This window comes from Arctopsyche grandis, chromosome 8, assembly GCF_051622035.1.
Source record: "Arctopsyche grandis isolate Sample6627 chromosome 8, ASM5162203v2, whole genome shotgun sequence".
Taxonomy (NCBI): Eukaryota; Metazoa; Arthropoda; class Insecta; order Trichoptera; family Hydropsychidae; genus Arctopsyche; species Arctopsyche grandis.
The window spans coordinates 9,395,665-9,415,950 of NC_135362.1; the positions used below are offsets into that span (position 1 = coordinate 9,395,665).

The 20,286-nt window shown below is 31.1% G+C and overlaps 1 protein-coding gene across 1 annotated transcript; it reads right to left on the bottom strand.

Annotated features, from left to right (window-relative positions):
* Positions 1 to 241: 241 nt before the first annotated feature.
* Positions 242 to 20,059, bottom strand: LOC143915742 (uncharacterized). The gene is made up of 6 exons (XM_077436506.1): positions 19,919 to 20,059; positions 16,449 to 16,536; positions 11,611 to 11,696; positions 931 to 1,038; positions 798 to 857; positions 242 to 553 (listed from the first exon to the last, which is right to left on the bottom strand). Exons 1-6 carry the CDS (start codon positions 20,030 to 20,032, stop codon positions 467 to 469), a joined length of 543 nt encoding a protein of 180 aa, XP_077292632.1. The 5' UTR covers positions 20,033 to 20,059; the 3' UTR covers positions 242 to 466.
* Positions 20,060 to 20,286: the final 227 nt, after the last annotated feature.

Here is a 20,286-nt window from a genome sequence, read left to right on the forward strand (position 1 = left end):
ATCAACCATATATATTTGGCATCGATTTTACTATTCCTCAGTAATAAAATATAGATTTTTGCCTACAAATGTATGTATTATATAAACATTCTTATTGACTTTGTTTTTGAAAAATTTTAGTTCAGTAAGCAAAAATCTATTAAAATAGTAACTCCAACATTGGTTATATAGAACAGTGTTACACTTACAAATATGAAATATGTACAAGTATTTAAATGCACACTTTTTCTTTTTCATATTCCACTGTTAGTTTTTGACTTTTGTTCACACTTCAAACGTACACTGTGCCTTCCGAAGGCTTTTTAAATGCAACGAATTTTTTCTTATATCTCGTCAGAATCACATCAGATCATACTGATTCAGGTCCACTGGATTCATACGAACTGTCGTCCGAATTGTCTGCCAAAAGGGTATCGTCCTCTTCAGGTGGCTTTTCCGATGGATCCGTCACGAGGACAGGCATGTATCATAGTTCGATAGCTTCTGGACCCTTCCACGTGACCCCTGACTTCAGCAAATGATAGAAACGCATCACACCCCATATCGCGAAAACCTGTTCAACAAAAAAATAAAAATGAAAAAAAATTCACGGCTCAATGTCCACTTACACACTTCCGCGAAGCACTCGGCACATATCAAGTGAATGTTAAAACAAAAATTTAATCAGACAGAGTGCTCGAAATCACATGGTGTCCTTTCCTACCCATACAAATGTGTATACATATGTATGAATATGTATCTACTTCCGACAAATTGGTATTTTAAAACTAGGCGTGATGTAAAAGTTTATTACTCACGTTAATTACGGCTCTCGATATGAAAAACGACATCTCTGCTTTGCACAGTGAGTCGAATTGCTGCAAAAGACAGTAAAAAGATTAATTTTAAATTCTAGACTTTATTGTTGAAATTCATTTGAACTTTACTCACTCTATTGACGTGATCTCTGAGCACGTTCGAATACACCATGGCCATGGCTTCCAATGCCATGAACGTGATACAGCCTATTATCCATGGCACTACGAGGGCAGAGTTTTCCTATAATGATACAAACAAATTTGATGTCTTTATTCATAATAATTTTAATATCATTAATAAATAAATCATATCAGCAGTACACAGTCAATTAACAAATTAATTGCAATATTTATCCGAAAATTTCACATGTTTTTCGTTTTCCAATCTTTGCTTAACTTCTTCTCAATAAAGGTGACCATACGTCCCGGTTTTTTTATGTGCTGTGCGTTCATCCCGTCTTTTTCGTAAAATTGTTTTATTTATCCTGTTTTGTCCGTCTACTGATGCTTAGATTTTTTTTTGTATTCTTATTTACATATTTTTCCTTACTTTTCCAAAAGGAATATTATAATGTATATTTAAATATATGTAATCACTATTCTGTCTGTCTGTTTGAGATAACGCTCGCCGTACTATAATAGTCGTTTCGATTCGACATGCATATATACGTATTTACGTCACAGCTTAACTACTGTCAAAACGTATATACAAATACAATAACAAAAGAAAAAAACTTCTATATATAATATTTCCTCTTGGCAGAGAATTTACCGCCATCTATTGAAAATTTATTTAATTAATAAATTTTTCTATCGGTGTTTTATATTGTTTATATGTAGGTAGGTGGGTAGTTTTAACCATTTTTTTTCATATTAAACAATTTATTATAAATATTTAATTAAATATGAAAAAAATTTACCGCGTGAGGATCGAACACATGACCAACGACACATTTCTTTTGATTTTTATTTATTTAATAACTTAATATACCAACACCCATGCGATGATTTTTCATCGGGTATAACATTAGTTATATACATATATTAGTAATCAAAAGAAACTTCAATTATTTATTTCACAAATGGAATACAGTATCAAGGCGAATTTTGCAAAAGGATAACGAAAGGGATAATCAAAGAAATGAGGTCACAATTTTGATACATAATTTACTTTACATGTATCTGGAAAAAAAATCGCTTTGTGATATTGTTTTCATCATAATTATTTTTAAATAACTGTCAAGTACAATATTATTTTATATTTAATTTTCTATCTTGTTTTATTTTCTACTTTTAAAGAAATAAACGTTCTGGTAAATATTATATTACTTATAACAAAAGAAGAAATCAAAATTCTCCGCTGCACATTATTTTTGCAATTAAAAGAAACCAAGTATTTTTTTTTTTTTTGGAAAATTTGTAGCTATTTTATTAACACGTTTCAGAAAAAATCAGCCTGCAAATATTATTAACATCAAATATTATATAATTTTTTAATCCTGTTCCTCTTTTTTGCTTGTACACAAGAATTGTATATTCTGAAAAAATAGATATAATTCCTTGACAATATCAATGGTTATTTGAAGGAAAAATTATAAAATTTTGGATGTGCATTACATTTTTTTATATAGATAGGGGGACGAATTTTTCGCGGAGCGTTCGATTTGAGTCCTGGGAAATATGGTCACACTAACTTAAAATAATTTTAGACAAAAGTCGTTGTTTCTGCTGTTTTTTAACATATGTAAAAACAGGTCATTTATTGTACTTCAGACATTTCTTAATAGTTCTGACGCAATACTGCAGATTGATTCAAAGCGTATAATAGCTATTCAATAGACAATCTCAGATTTTATCATGTAATTTCTACTAATGATATATTCGATCATATACCTGCCTTCACAAACAGACGCTGATATGTAATTCTACATCTAAAATACATACATATATATAACCGCTAGTTAACATACACAAATAGATGCTATAATATATTCATAGCATAGGTAAATACCTCTCGAGTATTTCGTAACGACATTTTCAAATTTCAATCAAACAGTTATCGCAGACCTGTGTACTAACATATTCAAATTTTGAGATTGATACATAATTCCGTGTACACGTCGTAATTCATTGAATAAATTAACCGACCGGCAACGTACCGTTTCAGATATAATTCGACAGGGTTTATGCGTCGTTTGGGTATAAATTTGGGGTCCGAACATGATTAGGCCAGCATTAATCGGACCTTCGAGTGGCTGTTACGTAATTTAATACCGCAAAGATGTACAATTCCGTTTGCCAATGGATTCGTTCGACGAGTCTCGCGATATACATGCATACACACGAGTACGTTTTGAATAGGAGTCGCCGAAAACGACCCATTAAATAAATCTTCGACCGAGGCTTTGTCCAGACTCTGCGGTGGACCTCTTTTTCCGGGTGACCCTCTTAACCGAGTCGGGTCCCTTGTCGTAAATAGCGCAAACATACCCCACTGGGTTCCTATAATACGCCATAAATAAGGATCGCACAATCTCGCCCATATTTTACGCGAACCTGTTACTCTCGAACATTGCCGTTTAATGCCCGTGTACATTATGTGGGTATAGCCTGAGGATGACTGAGATTTTGTATCTTTGTGTTGCAATTACTATAGATAATTGAAGAATCTTTCATATATTTATCTTTTTTTCTTTCTCGTTTGTTCGTTTCTACCATCTAGAATCCGGTGGATGATCCGCCTCCACTCCTCTCGATCCTGTGCCAAATTGAGAGCAGCGTTTAAGGACGATCCCATCAGTTCTTTAATTAGATTTGACCATCTTATGGGAGACCGTCCTCTCAATCACCTTCCCTCTAGTATTCCTGTGACTACCAGCTTCTCTAGACTCTCCACATACTTCTTGGAATATGGCAAAAATAGGAAGTAATCTTTTTTCTACGTGTTGTGGGGAGGCTCTCTGAAACTGTCAACTTTTCAATGTTGGAGATTTTCGTATATCTTGCGGTCCATTGAATGCGCATCATCCGCCTCCAGCACCACACTTCGAAGGCATCTAACATGTCCCTTTCTATTTGTATTATCATCCATGTCTCGATTCCATACAATACAATAGGAATCACAAGGAAATGTATCAGGCGGATTTTCGTTATTCTCATTATAGAAAGGTTTTTCCATATCTTTTTCAGGCTGATCATCGCCATTTTCGCCATTCATATTCATAATATTCCATATACATATGTATATATACTAGCAACATACATACATAGCTCAGTAGTAATCGTCTAATGCTTTCAACTGAGTGGTCATGGGTTCATTCGATCGATGTTACTGGTTGCTAACCTTCGAACCAAAACTTAAAATTCTAAGATAAAAATTTTATTTAAAATAATTAATATACATTTAATAAAGATCCATTTATATTTACGTGACTCCAATCGATCGCTTCGTACCAGAGTTTTTTAATGTATCTGAAATGGTTCCACTTAATAGGCAAAAACCTTTCCTGTCTTTCGCGAATTCGAATTAATAGCATGTCGAATTTACGTGCCAACTTGTTAAAATACTTATGAATGGAAAAAGAATAATGTTTTAGAAAAATAATAATTGGTTGACTCAGTGCTTACATTGAGGCCATAATTTTGTTAAAGCTTTGCGAAAAATATATGAAATTTTATATAAAGTCTCACCAATGATCGTAATAAACGAAATTGTTGCTATTATATCAAATAAATAAATGTGCAAAATTTTCAGTTCTGTTTTTCAATCTTGAATTCATATTGAAACGATTTTCCAAATTTTTCAAAATTCATAAATTTCTCACAAACGTCTTAAGCCCATTTAGAATAAATTTTGAATAATACTATTACAGTCCGTATTAGATCTTAACGATTTTCATCAATCATATGTTATTTGATCTCTTTCTATCAATTATATCAACATTTTACTATGAATAAAGAATAATTTAACAGTTTCCTAGCACAAGATGTTGACGCATTTGATAACGGAAAATTCATTATATGAAAGCGCAATAAGTGTATCTAAAAATAGATACAAAAATAAGTACTTATGTATGTACTTATCAAAGCGCGTTTTGAAAATGTTATTTACACAAAAAATTGTATTTATTTTTGTTTTATTGATCTTCCCACATATAGCAACTTAATCAATAATGCAGTCAATCTGTTTTTCGACATGAAAGCGTTTACAACCGCTCCTATATATGTATGTATGTACATACATACATATGTGTAAATAATTTATTTACTTACATGAATATCAAACAGTTGTAAATGTAAATGTAAATGATGTAAATGTGATCAAAATTTACTATTACATAATGGATTACTTAATACGATATAATTTAGTTAAATCGACGTTTACTATTAATTTGATCAATTTCAATTTAATTGTTTAATGTCATCATCATTTAATCATTCTTTATACATCATATTCATCGTTTATATGCGTACTTAATCCAGATACAGATTAATTCATTTAATCAACTTTAATGCGATCTTCATGTAATGTGATCAGCACTTAAACTTTTATTAGACCAACTTTTATGGTATCGAACAACTTTAATCTACGCGTAATTTTAACAGCATTAAATAACACTTCGTCGGTTTTCTGCAGCATATTAGAAAATTTCATAGCAAGGAAACTAAACGACATTGACTTGAAATTAGATCAATTGTACAGGAGAAAAAATGCATGCATATTTTACACAGGCATAGAACATCAACGAATAATTATGATATATTAATTATTTATTATTATTTTGATAAACTAAACTCTTCAATTTAAAAAAAAATACAATTCCAAGATAAACTCCTCGAGACGATGCGCATTTTGAGCTTATCTGGGCGACGAAAGTTAATACACGCCATTGGCGCTTGTCGTTCTGAAAAGCTCTGGAAAATGTGAAGGTAGTGTCTCCAACTTCAATGATAAAAAGGTCACGGCGTCAGATTAACAATGGAAAGCTTATATTTTGAGCGTAACACAAGCTCGGCTTTGCGGAGGCCGCCTCCTCATTTACGTGAAAGCTCCACATATCGCATACATATGAATGTATGTATACGTACAAACATATAAGCCCGGGAAAGCTCTCTCGAATGTAGCGGAAAAGCTGAGGCCGACCCGAGTGAAATATGCGAGACCATTCGATAGTCGTTGAATTTTACACACATAAGCTCATTTTAGAATTCGTGTTTGCCGATTTATGTTATTGTCTAGACGTTTCAGACCGTTCTGGATTACCTCAGGTGGGAATACATTTCATACATACATACATGTGTTAGAGAAAACTCACCATATTCGAAACATGATCCGAGTTATAAATACATCATATTATTTTCATAAAAAAAATATATGGAAATTTAATTTAAACTAACTATAATCACCTTATTCATTTAAAAAAACTTATCAAATATCGCTCTTTGGTTGCTTTTGTAGATGGGTACAGCAAATGTGTATTTATCCAAATAAAAAAATGGATCTCTGTGCATAAATCAACTCTTTTGCTTTCCCAAAATTGTGTAATGGAAATTTTCTATTTGTATGTATTAAGCTTCCAATCACATAGTTATATTTCTTAAATATACGAAATTTATTCATTGGGAAATATATAATACTATAGTATATCAAATTTGAAATAAGCAAGATTAAGGTAATTATTAATTCTCAGAATAAATTTGGTCCGTATTCCCCATGCAGAAATATATGATGTTTATTTATTTATATTAAGAACATAAATAAACAGCATTACAATATACATAACATCGACTCGAAAAAAGTATCTTAAAATAAATTTTAACAATGATATAAAATAAAAACAAAAAAGAAAATCTTTGAATAGTGGGAGATATTGAATATATGGGATACTAATATTTGTTAAAATGTCTAAACAATACAAATTTAAAGCAAGGAAGGTACAGCAGAGATCAATATAATGGGGAATGTTGTTAATAGAAGGAGAAAATATACTATACATATAAGAAAATAAATAACAGGTATAGTTGGTAGAACAGAGATTAATGTAAAATCAATGAAGGTTTATCCATATTACTATTGAATACATTAAAAATAGTATTTGTATTACAAATTTCAATGCAATAAATTGACTTTTGTGTGTATGTACATTTATGTGTATGTACAGTAGTTAATTTTTCTAGTCTCATCTTATTGGTCTTTTTTTTACTAACCTCTTCTTAGTTCAGAATCGATTTTTCTATAGTGTAGTTGACATGGGTTTTCAATATGAAATATAATATGTATTTTAGTAAAATAAATGGACAAGTATTGTAATGAAATAAATCAATACCAATGCAAATATTTTCGCGTTAATTATTTTAGATAAGATCCGTCGTTTCATTTTTTTTCTTTGTCGGAGGACGTTTATAACCAATTTTGTATTTAGGCTTACACTCATATTTAACGACATCAATCCATAAGTCCGTAATAAATATTATTTCCTTTTTTTTAACTATTCAGTTCCTTTGAGAGTATTATTTTTAAATAAAATGACCATCCCTGCTGACAGCTTAATGATGTCTTGCTTAGAGAACAAAGTATTTACATACATAGTTAACAGTAATTGCATACAAAATTAGTCTTAATTAACGGGCAGGTACTAAAATTCTATTCATTACAGTTATTTGTTTTCAAAAGATGCGAGAACAATAACTGGCATTCGTCCTTCATTAATCGAAAAAAAAGATTCACGCCCAAAATATACTAAACTACGCACAGAAACAGCTCACTTGGCGAACACTGATATACATATTTATATCATTCAACTAAATTAAATTTAATAATCATAATATCATATGTAATCATTAAAATCATTTATACTTTTTGTATTATATATTTAATTGACAATTCATTCAAAGCCACATATCACTTTGACTTATTAGTAGATTAATCTCAAATTAATAAACAAAAATGACACACTTTCCGACCAGTAAAATATTCTCGCCTCATCATAGTCTTTTTTCACGTTTCATTAACTAATTAAATCCATTCTAATTTGATAAAATCCACTTTGACCACCGTCCGCGCACAATTTCCCGGAAAATCACAATGCCTATTGGGGACACTAATGAAAACAGAATCCCTCCCCCCCCCCGCCCCACCACCACCTCCCTCTTAATCACAGGCACTTTATTTAATACGATCTTGTTAATTACGGAGAAAGATATTTTTCATAAGAGACGCGCCAGACTCAATTATTAAAATACGCACGTCCAACTTTATACATACATACATATACAACCAGAATACCTATTTTAAAATTCTCGTGACGCACTCGCTAAATAATATTATTCGCGGTAATCGAATCATGCAAACCGCACCCGTCGGAATACTTTCCGAGAAAATTAAACTCGACACTTTACGATCGTGACCCGTAAACGTCGTACAAATCGCGAGCTTTTTTCCTCTCCGATCGTTCGGCCCGAAGATCGTAAGCCATTTTCAGCGGGAATAGAGAGTGGAGGTGGTGTACCAATTTCGATACTTTATATTTTTCGGAGATATTGACAGGGGTTGTGAACTCCCCGGTGTGTCGTTGTACGCGGACCCCGAGTCGAATAGCCCTGGCTACTGCCAATTATACCGGGGAGGTCGAGCGACAAAAACGTTATAAATGACGCCAATAAACTGGCGTGTTATACGTGATTCTTTCGACCCGTTCTCTTTTGCTTTTTGGCTTTTTTTTTTCTCTTGCTTCTTTCACCACTTCTACGTATGACGCTATCGAACGGAAAGAATAACGAGTCACATTTGCGGAATCTGTGTCGCTAACCTAGCCCTCAATTTCCCGGCTTTATATATTATAATAACGGAAAGGAAAAGGAGGATCAATCCGAATAATGATATCCTGTTAAGGAAGACAAGTAAGCATCGCATAAGTAATAAATCCGATTATCGTTGACTTTTATGGATAGGAAATTCTACATAGAAAAACTCTACATTTCAGCTTCTAGTATACATATTGTAAGATGTATAGGTATGTAAAGTAGGGCAAAAATGACAACTTGGTTTGATAAATATGGACTTTTTTCCGATTTGACTTTTTCAAAAATGATTTATTTTGTAATCTATGTACATATAAGACTTATGTATTATACATATGTATATTCATTCACTTTTATTTAATAACTAGCTGAACCAGGCAAGCGTTACAATGCCACAATAACGCATGCAATTCCCGTTCTCGTTCCCGTTGTGTTCCCGTTCTCATTCCCGTTCCCGTTTCAAGTGATGGTTGGAGCTCAACTAACGTCTCTTCAAAGCCGTGTCGTCATAACCATCGAGAGGTTCCCGGGTTCAAACCCTGGGCTGACTTCGATTGAAAATAATTTATTCCAAGTACTTCTGCAGTGCTGCTGGATATTTGTGACTGAGTCGGATATTTTGGATATTTGGATATTTGTGAGTCGATCGCTTCCTATCCGAGTTTGCCAGTTTATCTTTCATTTTTGAAACGGTTCATCATCAAAATGGGAAAAAATATCCCACCTATCTTGTCACCACGATTTGAATTTGACTTCAAATGTATGTATAATCTACTAGCTGAACTCTGCATGCGTTGCAATGCCAGAATAAGGCATGCAATTCCCGTTCCCGTTTCAAGTGATGGTTGGAGCTCAACTAACGTCTCTTCAAAGCCGTGTCGTCATAACCATCAAGAGGTTCCCGGGTTCAAACTCTGGGCTGACTTCGATTGAAAATAATTTATTCCAAGTACTTCTGCAGTGCTGCTGGATATTTGTGACTGAGTCGGATATTTTGGATATTTGGATATTTGTGAGTCGATCGCTTCCTATCCGAGTTTGCCAGTTTATCTTTCATTTTTGAAACGGTTCATCATCAAAATGGGAAAAAATATCCCACCTATCTTGTCACCACGATTTGAATTTGACTTCAAATGTATGTATAATCTACTAGCTGAACTCTGCATGCGTTGCAATGCCAGAATAAGGCATGCAATTCCCGTTCCCGTTTCAAGTGATGGTTGGAGCTCAACTAACGTCTCTTCAAAGCTGTGTCGTCATAAACCAACTGATAACGTGGTTACTAACGAACACATTTCCTTGACTATACAGTGGCTCTTCAAACTTTCGCGTCGATAAAATCGTAATTACGAATATTATTATTATTAAGAGGTTTTTCCCTTTTTTTTACACAGTAAGCTTCCCGAAAACGCATACAATGAATCCTGAAAGTTCCATCGTAATTGGTTGAGTAGTTTAGGAGCCTATACGAGACAAACAGACAGACAAACAGACATTCAATTTATATGTACATATATAGATAAACAATTCATATTTTAAACACAATAGACAATTAACCTTCATAAGGTTTTATTAAAACATACAAATTAATTTTTAATAAATTTTAATGTAATAATTAATAAAGTCAGGTAAATTTACCTATCTGTAGGTATTATAAATATGAATAATACATAAATAATATGTACCTTTACGAATAGTCGCAATTCAATGAAAATAGTAGAACAAAATATTTCAGAATAGGCCACCAGTATTTTAAATAATGTTAAATGCAAAACATTATATTTAATGTTTTGCGAGATATTTCCAAAATGAAAAAAAGTGGATTTATTTTAATTAGCCATTATAAGTAAGTACCTACAGTAGTACTCAGAAAATAAATGTTTATTGAATAAAATAATTATTTGTATATTTATTTTCTATTGTGATGAAATATACGTAGGTATAATATTTGGTTGTGAACCAGATATTATACCAGAACCAGACCGTAAACATTAAACATATCAAAGAGAAAACATTTGAAATGATTTCTAGTAAATAATTTTTATTCAAGATTCTCAGTGACATTCTAGTATTTTGTTTGTGAATCTGTAAATATATTATAAATAAATAAATATATAAAAACGTTTCTATTTTTAAAAATAAATACATAGAATATTCATTTTTTTGTTTCTTTTATGTATTTTTGTATATAAAAGATACAATATTTAATTCTCGCAAATTTATAGCATCTCGAATTTGATGATATTATAAAATGTACGAACAATTTATTGCTTGCTCGATATATGTATATATGTATAATAATATTATCGATTTCCAGATACTGTAAAAGATAATTGTTTATCAATGTTTATAATTGGCCAAGAACTTTCCTTATATTTATATCTGCATATGTACATACATATGTATGTATGTATGTATAAGAAATAAATAAATATTTAGAGTCCGGAGCTTTCGGTCTTCCATACAAAATGTAAACTTTTAATTAGATTATTTTACATAAATTTTAATCTTTTATAAAATTTTAATATATTTTTTATAAATTTAATATAGAGCTATAATAAAAAAATCGTTCTTCCTAGAAATGTGAAAAATTCAAGTCGCGCTTTTGAACGTTGGAAACATTACATTTTTAATATAATACTTCTAACATTCTTTTATGTAATAGCTGTACATAATTTTGAATATTTCATTATATAAAATGGTTCCCATTTTGATTGACAATTCATACCTGCACACGATATACATACATGTATATCGATAATACAATAAAACTTAAACGAGCAGATGTGCCGTAATATCGTACATAAAGCTTATAATGCCTCTAAAAATCCTCTTACATTATATGTAATGTAATAGAATAAAAAAATAAAATTTATCTTTATGAACAAAATACGCTTATCGTCATAAAAGAGATAGGTATTACGTATAAAAAAAAGACCGATATTGTAATAACGAAATAAATTCTCATGAGTGAAATTCCAGAATAAAAATACAACATTCATATTGGACTAACCTTGTATATGCCGAAGAAGAGCAGGGCGCTGAGTGCGACCATGAAGAGTTGCGTGCCAATAATGGCACAGTATGCGATCTGGACCCCTGCAATCAAGATATTAATGCAATCACTATAGTGTGACCCTGGATTGACCCAGTATCGATCTGACATTCACCCTCGAAAAGGAAAAAATATACATATATATAAAACGATCCGTTTTCGCTTGACCGTGCCGCGTTGATAACGTAACAAGGCCTAGGTCATTCATTCGTCGGGGTTTTTCCCTAGCGTGGAAAATTCAAACCTTATTAAAGGAAATGACAGGTTTATATTTCGGCTAATCAAAACTGTAAGTCTTCTTCGATATAAAGTGCTTTTCATGAAGCAATCTCGTTGGACGTGTATTATCCACCTAAGATACAAACCTTAAAAGTGCTCTCAATTCTAAGACGCTCTCGCAAATAGGACGCGGCAGAATAATCAGACTATTGTATGATGTTAAATTTAATCAAAAAATACTATATTATAATAGTTTTAAACAGACTATCATATGCTATATGCTTATATTACAATTATTGAAATATATGGTTTCAATTGAAAGCCAGATTGATTATATTTAATAATAATTGGTTTCACAACAAAAATTTTCTATTGTCAATCGATCAGTAGCTTTTAAATTAAAAGGTTAGTTAATACATATGTACATACATACATATATAAACATTTATCAGCTTATGCTTTTAATAAAAACTTTCATTAGATTAATCAAAATTACCATTACAAAACCTAATTTCAGTCCGCGGAATTCTGGCCGAATGGACACTTGACCGACGGACGCTTGGCCAAACGGACACTAGGCCGACATACTTTTGACCAAACGGACATTAGGCTAAGGGTCGTTAGGCTGAACAGACATTTGGCCGAGGGTGAATCAAAATGCTCAAAATTCATTGATTAAATTACATTATTCATTAACTTCATTAAAATTGGACATTTTTGATAAATTCAGCCAATTAGAAAATTCATTCGGCCTAATATCCGTTCGGCCTAGTGACCGTTTATATGTACTTGTACATACATATATACATACATATACATATAAACATATATTGACGTACCAACTGTCAAAGTAAATACCATTCAATTAAATATTGACCATACAATTTAAATAACTAATGAATCCATATACATACATGTATATGCATATGTATGTATACATATACTGTATAAATATATACATATGTATGTATATGATATACACACATATGTATATATTTATGTGACCACTGCTTTAGGTCGTCAACTTTAGATAGTCTTTAGGTAATATTATGTATTATATAATATGTATTATGAGCATTTATGTATAAGAATTGTAAATAGGTTTTTGAGCTCCTTTTCCTAGTATGCTGTACATTAACATTAGAATAATATTATACTATAATTACTAACAAAAATAAAATAAAATTGTAAAATAGAAAATGATCAGTAGATCAGTAGCTATTTAAATAGATATACGATGTATTGTGAACATAATTTAGTAATAATAAAAAGTATTTAAAAAATCAAATCAAAATATACGTGACCTGTGTTTTCCTTCTGACCTGAACCTATTGACCGTTTATTTTTATTACTTACCATTTAATATAATAATTTTGCACGATAACTTAAAGTGGTCCCCTGCGAAAAATCAATTCTCGTTAAATCAAATCTCTGTCTCATCATCATAGTAACCATTCCAAAAATATGTTCCAATATATCTACTAAATTATGACTTATCTCAACTTTTAATCAATATTCATTAAATTCCAATGAAATACTTTAAATAAAATTATTGTCCTAAAATTTCTGGTTTCATAACATATGGTGTATGTATGCAGCTGTAATAAACATACAATTATTAAACTAATTCAAAATTGACGACAAATTACATAGATTCAAGTATAGAAACGAAGAGTTCATTTATCGAGAATTGAAACCCACCGGAATTAAAGATACATATAATAACACAAAGAATCTAAAATACTGTATATATCAATACAACCAATAATGATTTTATAATAATTTAAAAATTGAATCGTATTTTAAATGACGTTAATTCAATGTAAATTAGTTACATAATTCGTTTTATTTTTTTTTTTGACCACATTAACTACCCTACCATCAGTTGTGAGAGAAAAAAAATTAAATTATCAAATTTCCTTGAACTCTTTCTGTGGAAATAAACGAGGTCTAATTTTCTCGTCCGAATTTTGTAAACTTCGCTTTCATACATACATACGTGCAACATTGAAACCGCTGAATTTCCAATTTACCATATTACATATGGTAGTTCAACCTATCCAATTAAAACCAATGTTTCATAACTACCACTAAGCTAATTACAGACCAACTTACGTTAGCAATTTTCGTAAATGTGATATACTAAAATACGCCACGTACTTGTTCTAATTTATATCAATGGAAATCAAAGACGTATCGAGCTACATATGTATTGTTTGATGAAATCAATAACGCTTTTCGTTTGGATTAATTGAACGTTTATTAGCAATAAAAGATAATCTCTGAAGTATTACGGCAATAAGGAATGACTTGTACAATTAAGCCATTCAGTTCCGAATACGAACGTTATAATTGCTATGTGCGAAAAGCGTCACATCTCGACAAGCAATCCGCGCTGATTGCGCACGCTAAATTAGCAGCAATCTGTTTCTCGACAAACCGTTCGGCATGAAATGTGCCAAAACGAAACAAAACCTAAATTTACATCAAAATCGCTGATGAAGCGACTGCGAGGGTGAGTGATGAGCTGTACTGATTTTTTGACGCGCCCTCGCAAATTTGGCAACGCGAATTTTTCTTGATTGGAAACAACACGCAAATTTCCATATATAATATAATACAAAATATATACGAAAGAAATTCTTTCATTTTCTAATTATGTTTATACCCATTGATATATATTACATATAAAAATAATCAACAAATCTCTAATCATTCTTGCAAATCATTCAGATGAACCATTTTTTTTTATTTATATTTTTGCGTAGGGGTGGGTTCAGGACCCAAATTAAAGACCAAAGTCAGTTCACAGCATTTATTAAACGATTCAGGAGGTCCAAATGTAACCACCACTCAATCCAGAATAATCTGATTTACCATGTGTACCTAAGGACAAGTTGCCCAGCGCAGCTTCTCCGATCCATTAATGTGTCTATTGTCTAGGCACTGAAAGGTCTATCGTATCGAGTCCTGGTTTACACATGCACTCGCCCAGGTCAGTGAGAACTCCAGCGTATCCTTTGTTCGGGCACTTACTGAGTCCCGTTAGCCTAATTGTTCACCCATGAATGCACTTCTCTCATGTTCCTACTTAACAATACAGATTTTACCCCTGATCGTCATATATGATACTAAAATTGTACATATGTATATACATTTATAGTTTATAAATTTGAAATCACATTCAAATGATGGTGACAAATAGTAGGTGGAATAATTTTGCCAATTTGATGAGGTATTGTTTCAATTATGAAATCAGACAAATTGGCACACTCTGATGGGAAACAATCGACTTGGAGTCACAAATATCTACGGCTGACCAGAAGCACTGCAGAAATACTCCGAATACATTATTTTCAATCGAGTTCAATCCAAGGCTTGGATCCAGGAACCTCTCGATTGTTATTATTAACACAACCACTGAACTATACTGGCTATATGTTCAATACAATATCTTATAATATAAATATACATATACAATGTAAGAAACCTCAGCTAAAATTAATCAGTTTTGATTGAAATTCTCTACTATATAAACATATCAACTTTATCTATTTTTAATATATCAATTGACGTTTAAACTTCTTTTGTCATACTAAATTAATAGACTCAGTTTGCGGTGAAATGGAAACATTCAATTCGCAGCTTAAATATACAATCTAACATCAATCTGACAAGGTTTAAATTGAACCCGTTTAAGTTGAAATATTTTTCGACTTAATTACTCCATTTTCATCGTGGGTACAATTTAATTAAAAGTATGTGTATTCCTAAGATTTGGTATTCGATTTCTGAGCAAAGTTTAAATTGAAACAATATTATTGTACAAAAATAAATCGACATAAGATACACTTTCTCGAAGATCCTCGGCTACAATTAATATAAGTCGTCTAACGAAGCTTTTCATAACTCGAATCTATGTAGACTGGATTGAGTGATATTTTACTCGTACAAATTGCTCCGTTGTACAAAGTCAAAATTTAGTGATAATTAATGTCTGAAGCTACAAACGGTCTTTTCATTCGATAATATATACATACGTATATTATATATATATATATATATATATATATATATATATATATATATATATATATATATATATATATATATATATATATATATATATATATATATATATAATATTATATATATTTATATTTATATATATATATATATATATATATATATATATATATATATATATATATATATATATATATATATGTATATATATATATATATATATATATATATATATATATATATATATGTATATATATATATATATATATATATATATATATATATATAAATATAAATATATATATATATATATATATATATATATATATATATATATATATATATATATTGTTATAGAGTGTTATGAAGCTAAGTGCAAAGCCTTAAAAGGTTAATAGCTCATATTTTTATTTATTTCATTTTTCAATATATGTATAATACATACATTAAATATTCCCATTCATTCGAAATCGAAATAGAATACATGCCTTTAGCGTACATGTGTACATGCTTAGATATTATATACATACATATAATAAGATAATAATTACCATAATATACATCTTCCAATTCGGTGAATTTCTTCATGTTGACACTAATCCTCCAGCTGTATATGAGCACGACCAATAACGAAATGTTCTGTAAGAAAAGCATTCATTTGAGTATTACTTGGAAGTGGATAGATAATTTCGAATACAGGAATCGCACAAAGCAGACATTATTCCAGTCTTTGCATTGAGCGAATTTACATTTTAAATTAAAATTACGATTTTCATTAAGGGGCCAATTCCCCTTGAAAATATTCTACTTATAAATTCACGATCCTTTCATAATCCGATCTAATTGCCTTTGAAGTATTCGCGAGATATAATTTCGTTCAGTTACAATCGTGCCAAATATATTTTTCAGCGCGAAATGAATCGCAATTTCCACAATACTACGCAATGCGAAAAATAATCAAATATACATATGTATGATTTTTTATTATTGATTATTGTTTATTTATAAAGAATCTGATATATTTATGTATATATTATCAGTATTTTTCTGTCTGAAATAAATTACCATTGATACTGACTTTTTATTAAAGATACTGTCAATTTTTATAAAATATTTTTACCCTTGACGGGGGGGGGGCTATTTGCACGGGGGGTTAATGTCCAGGGGATTTGTGACCGGGGGTATGTGTCCAGTGGGTAAGTGTCCTGGAACCCATGCATAGATAGTATAAAGTTCACAATACTGTTCTTCCAGCATATCTTGTCGCATGTTATAATTTAAAAAAATCAATATTATAAAACGCTTCAAAAAAACAGCCTTTGAAAACCAAACGCAACATTTTTGCCCCGTTGTGTATGAAAGCGCGTACGATTCGAGCGCAGCTGTTTCGTCGCCGGCTTATTTCCGGCGAAAATTGGCGAAAGCGAAACTTCCGGTACAAAGTGGCGTACGCCGTTCTTAAACATCATTGTGCCACTACTGGCTTTTGGCAAATTCAATTACATACATACCTCCTCGAAGGAGACGGCAAAGCCTCACACAAGAAGCCTCCGCTCTTGTTCGACTTTACCCTCGAGACTTTTGAATTACGACCCCGACAACTATTGTCCCTTACATACACACACGTACGACGAGTAAACACGTACCGGAAATATTGAAAATAATCCTCAAACTAGGGGGGGGGGTGAACCATTTCCGCGGCGTTTTAACGGAGCTTTTCCGAGCTGTGTTGCGAGTATTTGCGCGTCATCCTGACATTTCGAATGAAAATATCCCAACATATCTGTGACACTTTGAATTAAATTTATGTATATATAAACTCTGTATATAAAAAGTGCTTTGCGTTGAAAATGTCCAGTTAGGATTTAATGTGAAATGTTTGCTTTAACGAAATACTATAAATTTAAATTTTAAACTAACCCAACTTTACTGCGTGAAATTGTGCCATACAAATTCAAACAACACTGTTTATGTACATATATGTACAAAAAGGTCCATTATATGAGTAAAATATCTATCAAACAAACATTTTCAATTTATTATTTTTATCCTATACTATAGGACCTATAGTCTTTAGTTATTATTTTATAGTCCATATTTATTGATCAAAATCCTATTCCAATGTCCAATCAAATCCATCCGTAATCGTTCATTAGTTCTATTAACTATTCCTGTAATTCCTTTCTATATACATACATACATATATATTACTATTCTCTTCATAATATTCTAACTCATATTGATCAATTTCTTGTTCCTGGTTTTGTTTTTAATATTTATCCTATATTATCATTATTCTTAGTATCCCATATATCTATATTTAAAGCTTTTCTTATTTGTTTTTTTCATTGTTTAAATTTATTTTTAGAAACTTTTTGGTGTCAATGTTATGTAAATTATAATGCTGTTTTATGTTTCTGTTTTTAAAATAAAAATAAATCTATATATAATATTATATAATAAATCTTGAAATTTATTTAAGAAGAAGTTAGGTACGAGAAATATCAATCTTAATCATACCGAAAGTATACATACATAAATAAATTGCGACTAAATTTTTGGTTAGTAATCTGACCAATTATAAATAATTCATAAAAACATACAAAATATACATTTGTTGGTGAAGTATGACAAGGGTTGTTGATATAGCAGATAGAGTAAAGATATTGAAATGGCAATGAGTGGGTCACGTAGCTAGAAGAATGGCGATAGATGATCGAAAGAAGTACTCAAATGATAACCGATAGAATCTAAAAGAGTGCAAGGAAGGCCATTGGAGAGATGGTTGGATGAAATTCTAAAATCGTATGGGATGAGATGGATGAAAGCTACCTAAAACAAAGACGAATGAATGGAATAGGTCTTTTATCCAGCTGTAGATGGAGAGTAGCTGTAAATTGTGATAATGATGATGAAGAAATTTATTAGAAATATTTAACGAAAAAAATCAATTAACTAACGAGCAAATATTCAGCTTAGTCATTTAGCTCTTGAAAATGTGACATTTATTTATCACTGAATATTCGCATTCGAACGCTACACAATTCTATCAAATTGTTTTTACTTTTGTGCAATATTAACGGGCGCATTTGTTTCTGATTTACATTTTCGTTACATTGAAAGCATAATAAATCGTTGCCGAGATATAATATTTCATAATTAATTTCGATAAATTTTTAATTGAGAAATCTTTCATCTTAATCACGACACGAAAATGTGTTTTCGAGATAAATATTTCGGACGAATTTCGCAACAAGAAATTTTAATTACCAAAAAAGCCGTATACATGACTCGAATTGTAATTCTATATTTGAAAAAATATACATATGTATAATATACTTCCTAAAAACAAGGTACGGCCGTTTGAAAAATGCACGACAAGAAAACACCAGTTACGTGAAATGAATAAACAGCGCATTATGTTAATATCCTGTTGACAAAATAAAATAAAAAAAAGGGAACAACAACAACAAAAAGGACATTCGGGTGTTGGGAAAAAGTTTCGTGTTTATCTTACGACCAAGAGTTGCGAAATTGAGGCTTTTTCCCCGGTAAATGAAATTTATGTTTACAACCGATTACGACCCCTTAATTTACTGCGCGTTATATTCTGACACGTTTCATAATATTAGTCGTTATAATTTCAACCCCAAAAAAAACCCAATAATATAATAAAATACACCCAAATATATATATATATATATATATATATATATATATATATATATATATATATATATATATATATATATATATATATATATATATATATATATATATATATATATATATATATATATATATATATATATATATATATATGTATATACATACCCTTCCGAGGCCGCATTTCTTGCGAACATACATATATATTATATGAGTACATACATATGTATATCTATTGTATGTGGAATGCAAACTATTCGTTGAATTCCTCGATTCGTAGCTCACATAGTCGGAATTATGATTTTAAGTTATGAACGTGATATTAAGGAATTCTGGGATGTTTTGGGTCGCTTACCAGGGTGTACAAGGCGCTGCAGTAGGCGGCGTGCTTGGCGTGCAGGCGGCCACAGGGGCGGCACCAGGGCCGTCCGGGCAGCGCGCTGTAAGGATACAGCACTGCTGACTTCATCGCACAAATGCCTCCACATACTCCTACATTCTGCTGAAAATAGTACCTTAATTAGTTGAGAATCAACATCAATTTGAAAATGTGTCAAAAGCTGGAATTTTAATTTGGTGGCTGTCGATAAAAGTTAGCGCCAAATTTATTTCAAATAGTTTTTACTCAAATTTATGAACCATATATGGATTGGTTAATAATTGACTGCCGGATTTTATTTTCATTTTTGTGTGACCTGAATTGCTACCTTTATATATATACAT

Bases quoted from the DNA above. Each gene is read 5' to 3' on its own strand.
- LOC143915742 (XM_077436506.1), bottom strand. From the start codon at position 20,032: ATGAAGTCAGCAGTGCTGTATCCTTACAGCGCGCTGCCCGGACGGCCC. The intron at 1,039-11,610 runs GTTAGTCCAATA...GTATCATTATAG, and splicing joins TCTTCTTCGGCATATACAAG to GAAAACTCTGCCCTCGTAGT. The intron at 554-797 runs GTGAGTAATAAA...TTTGTTGAACAG, and splicing joins TATCGAGAGCCGTAATTAAC to GTTTTCGCGATATGGGGTGT.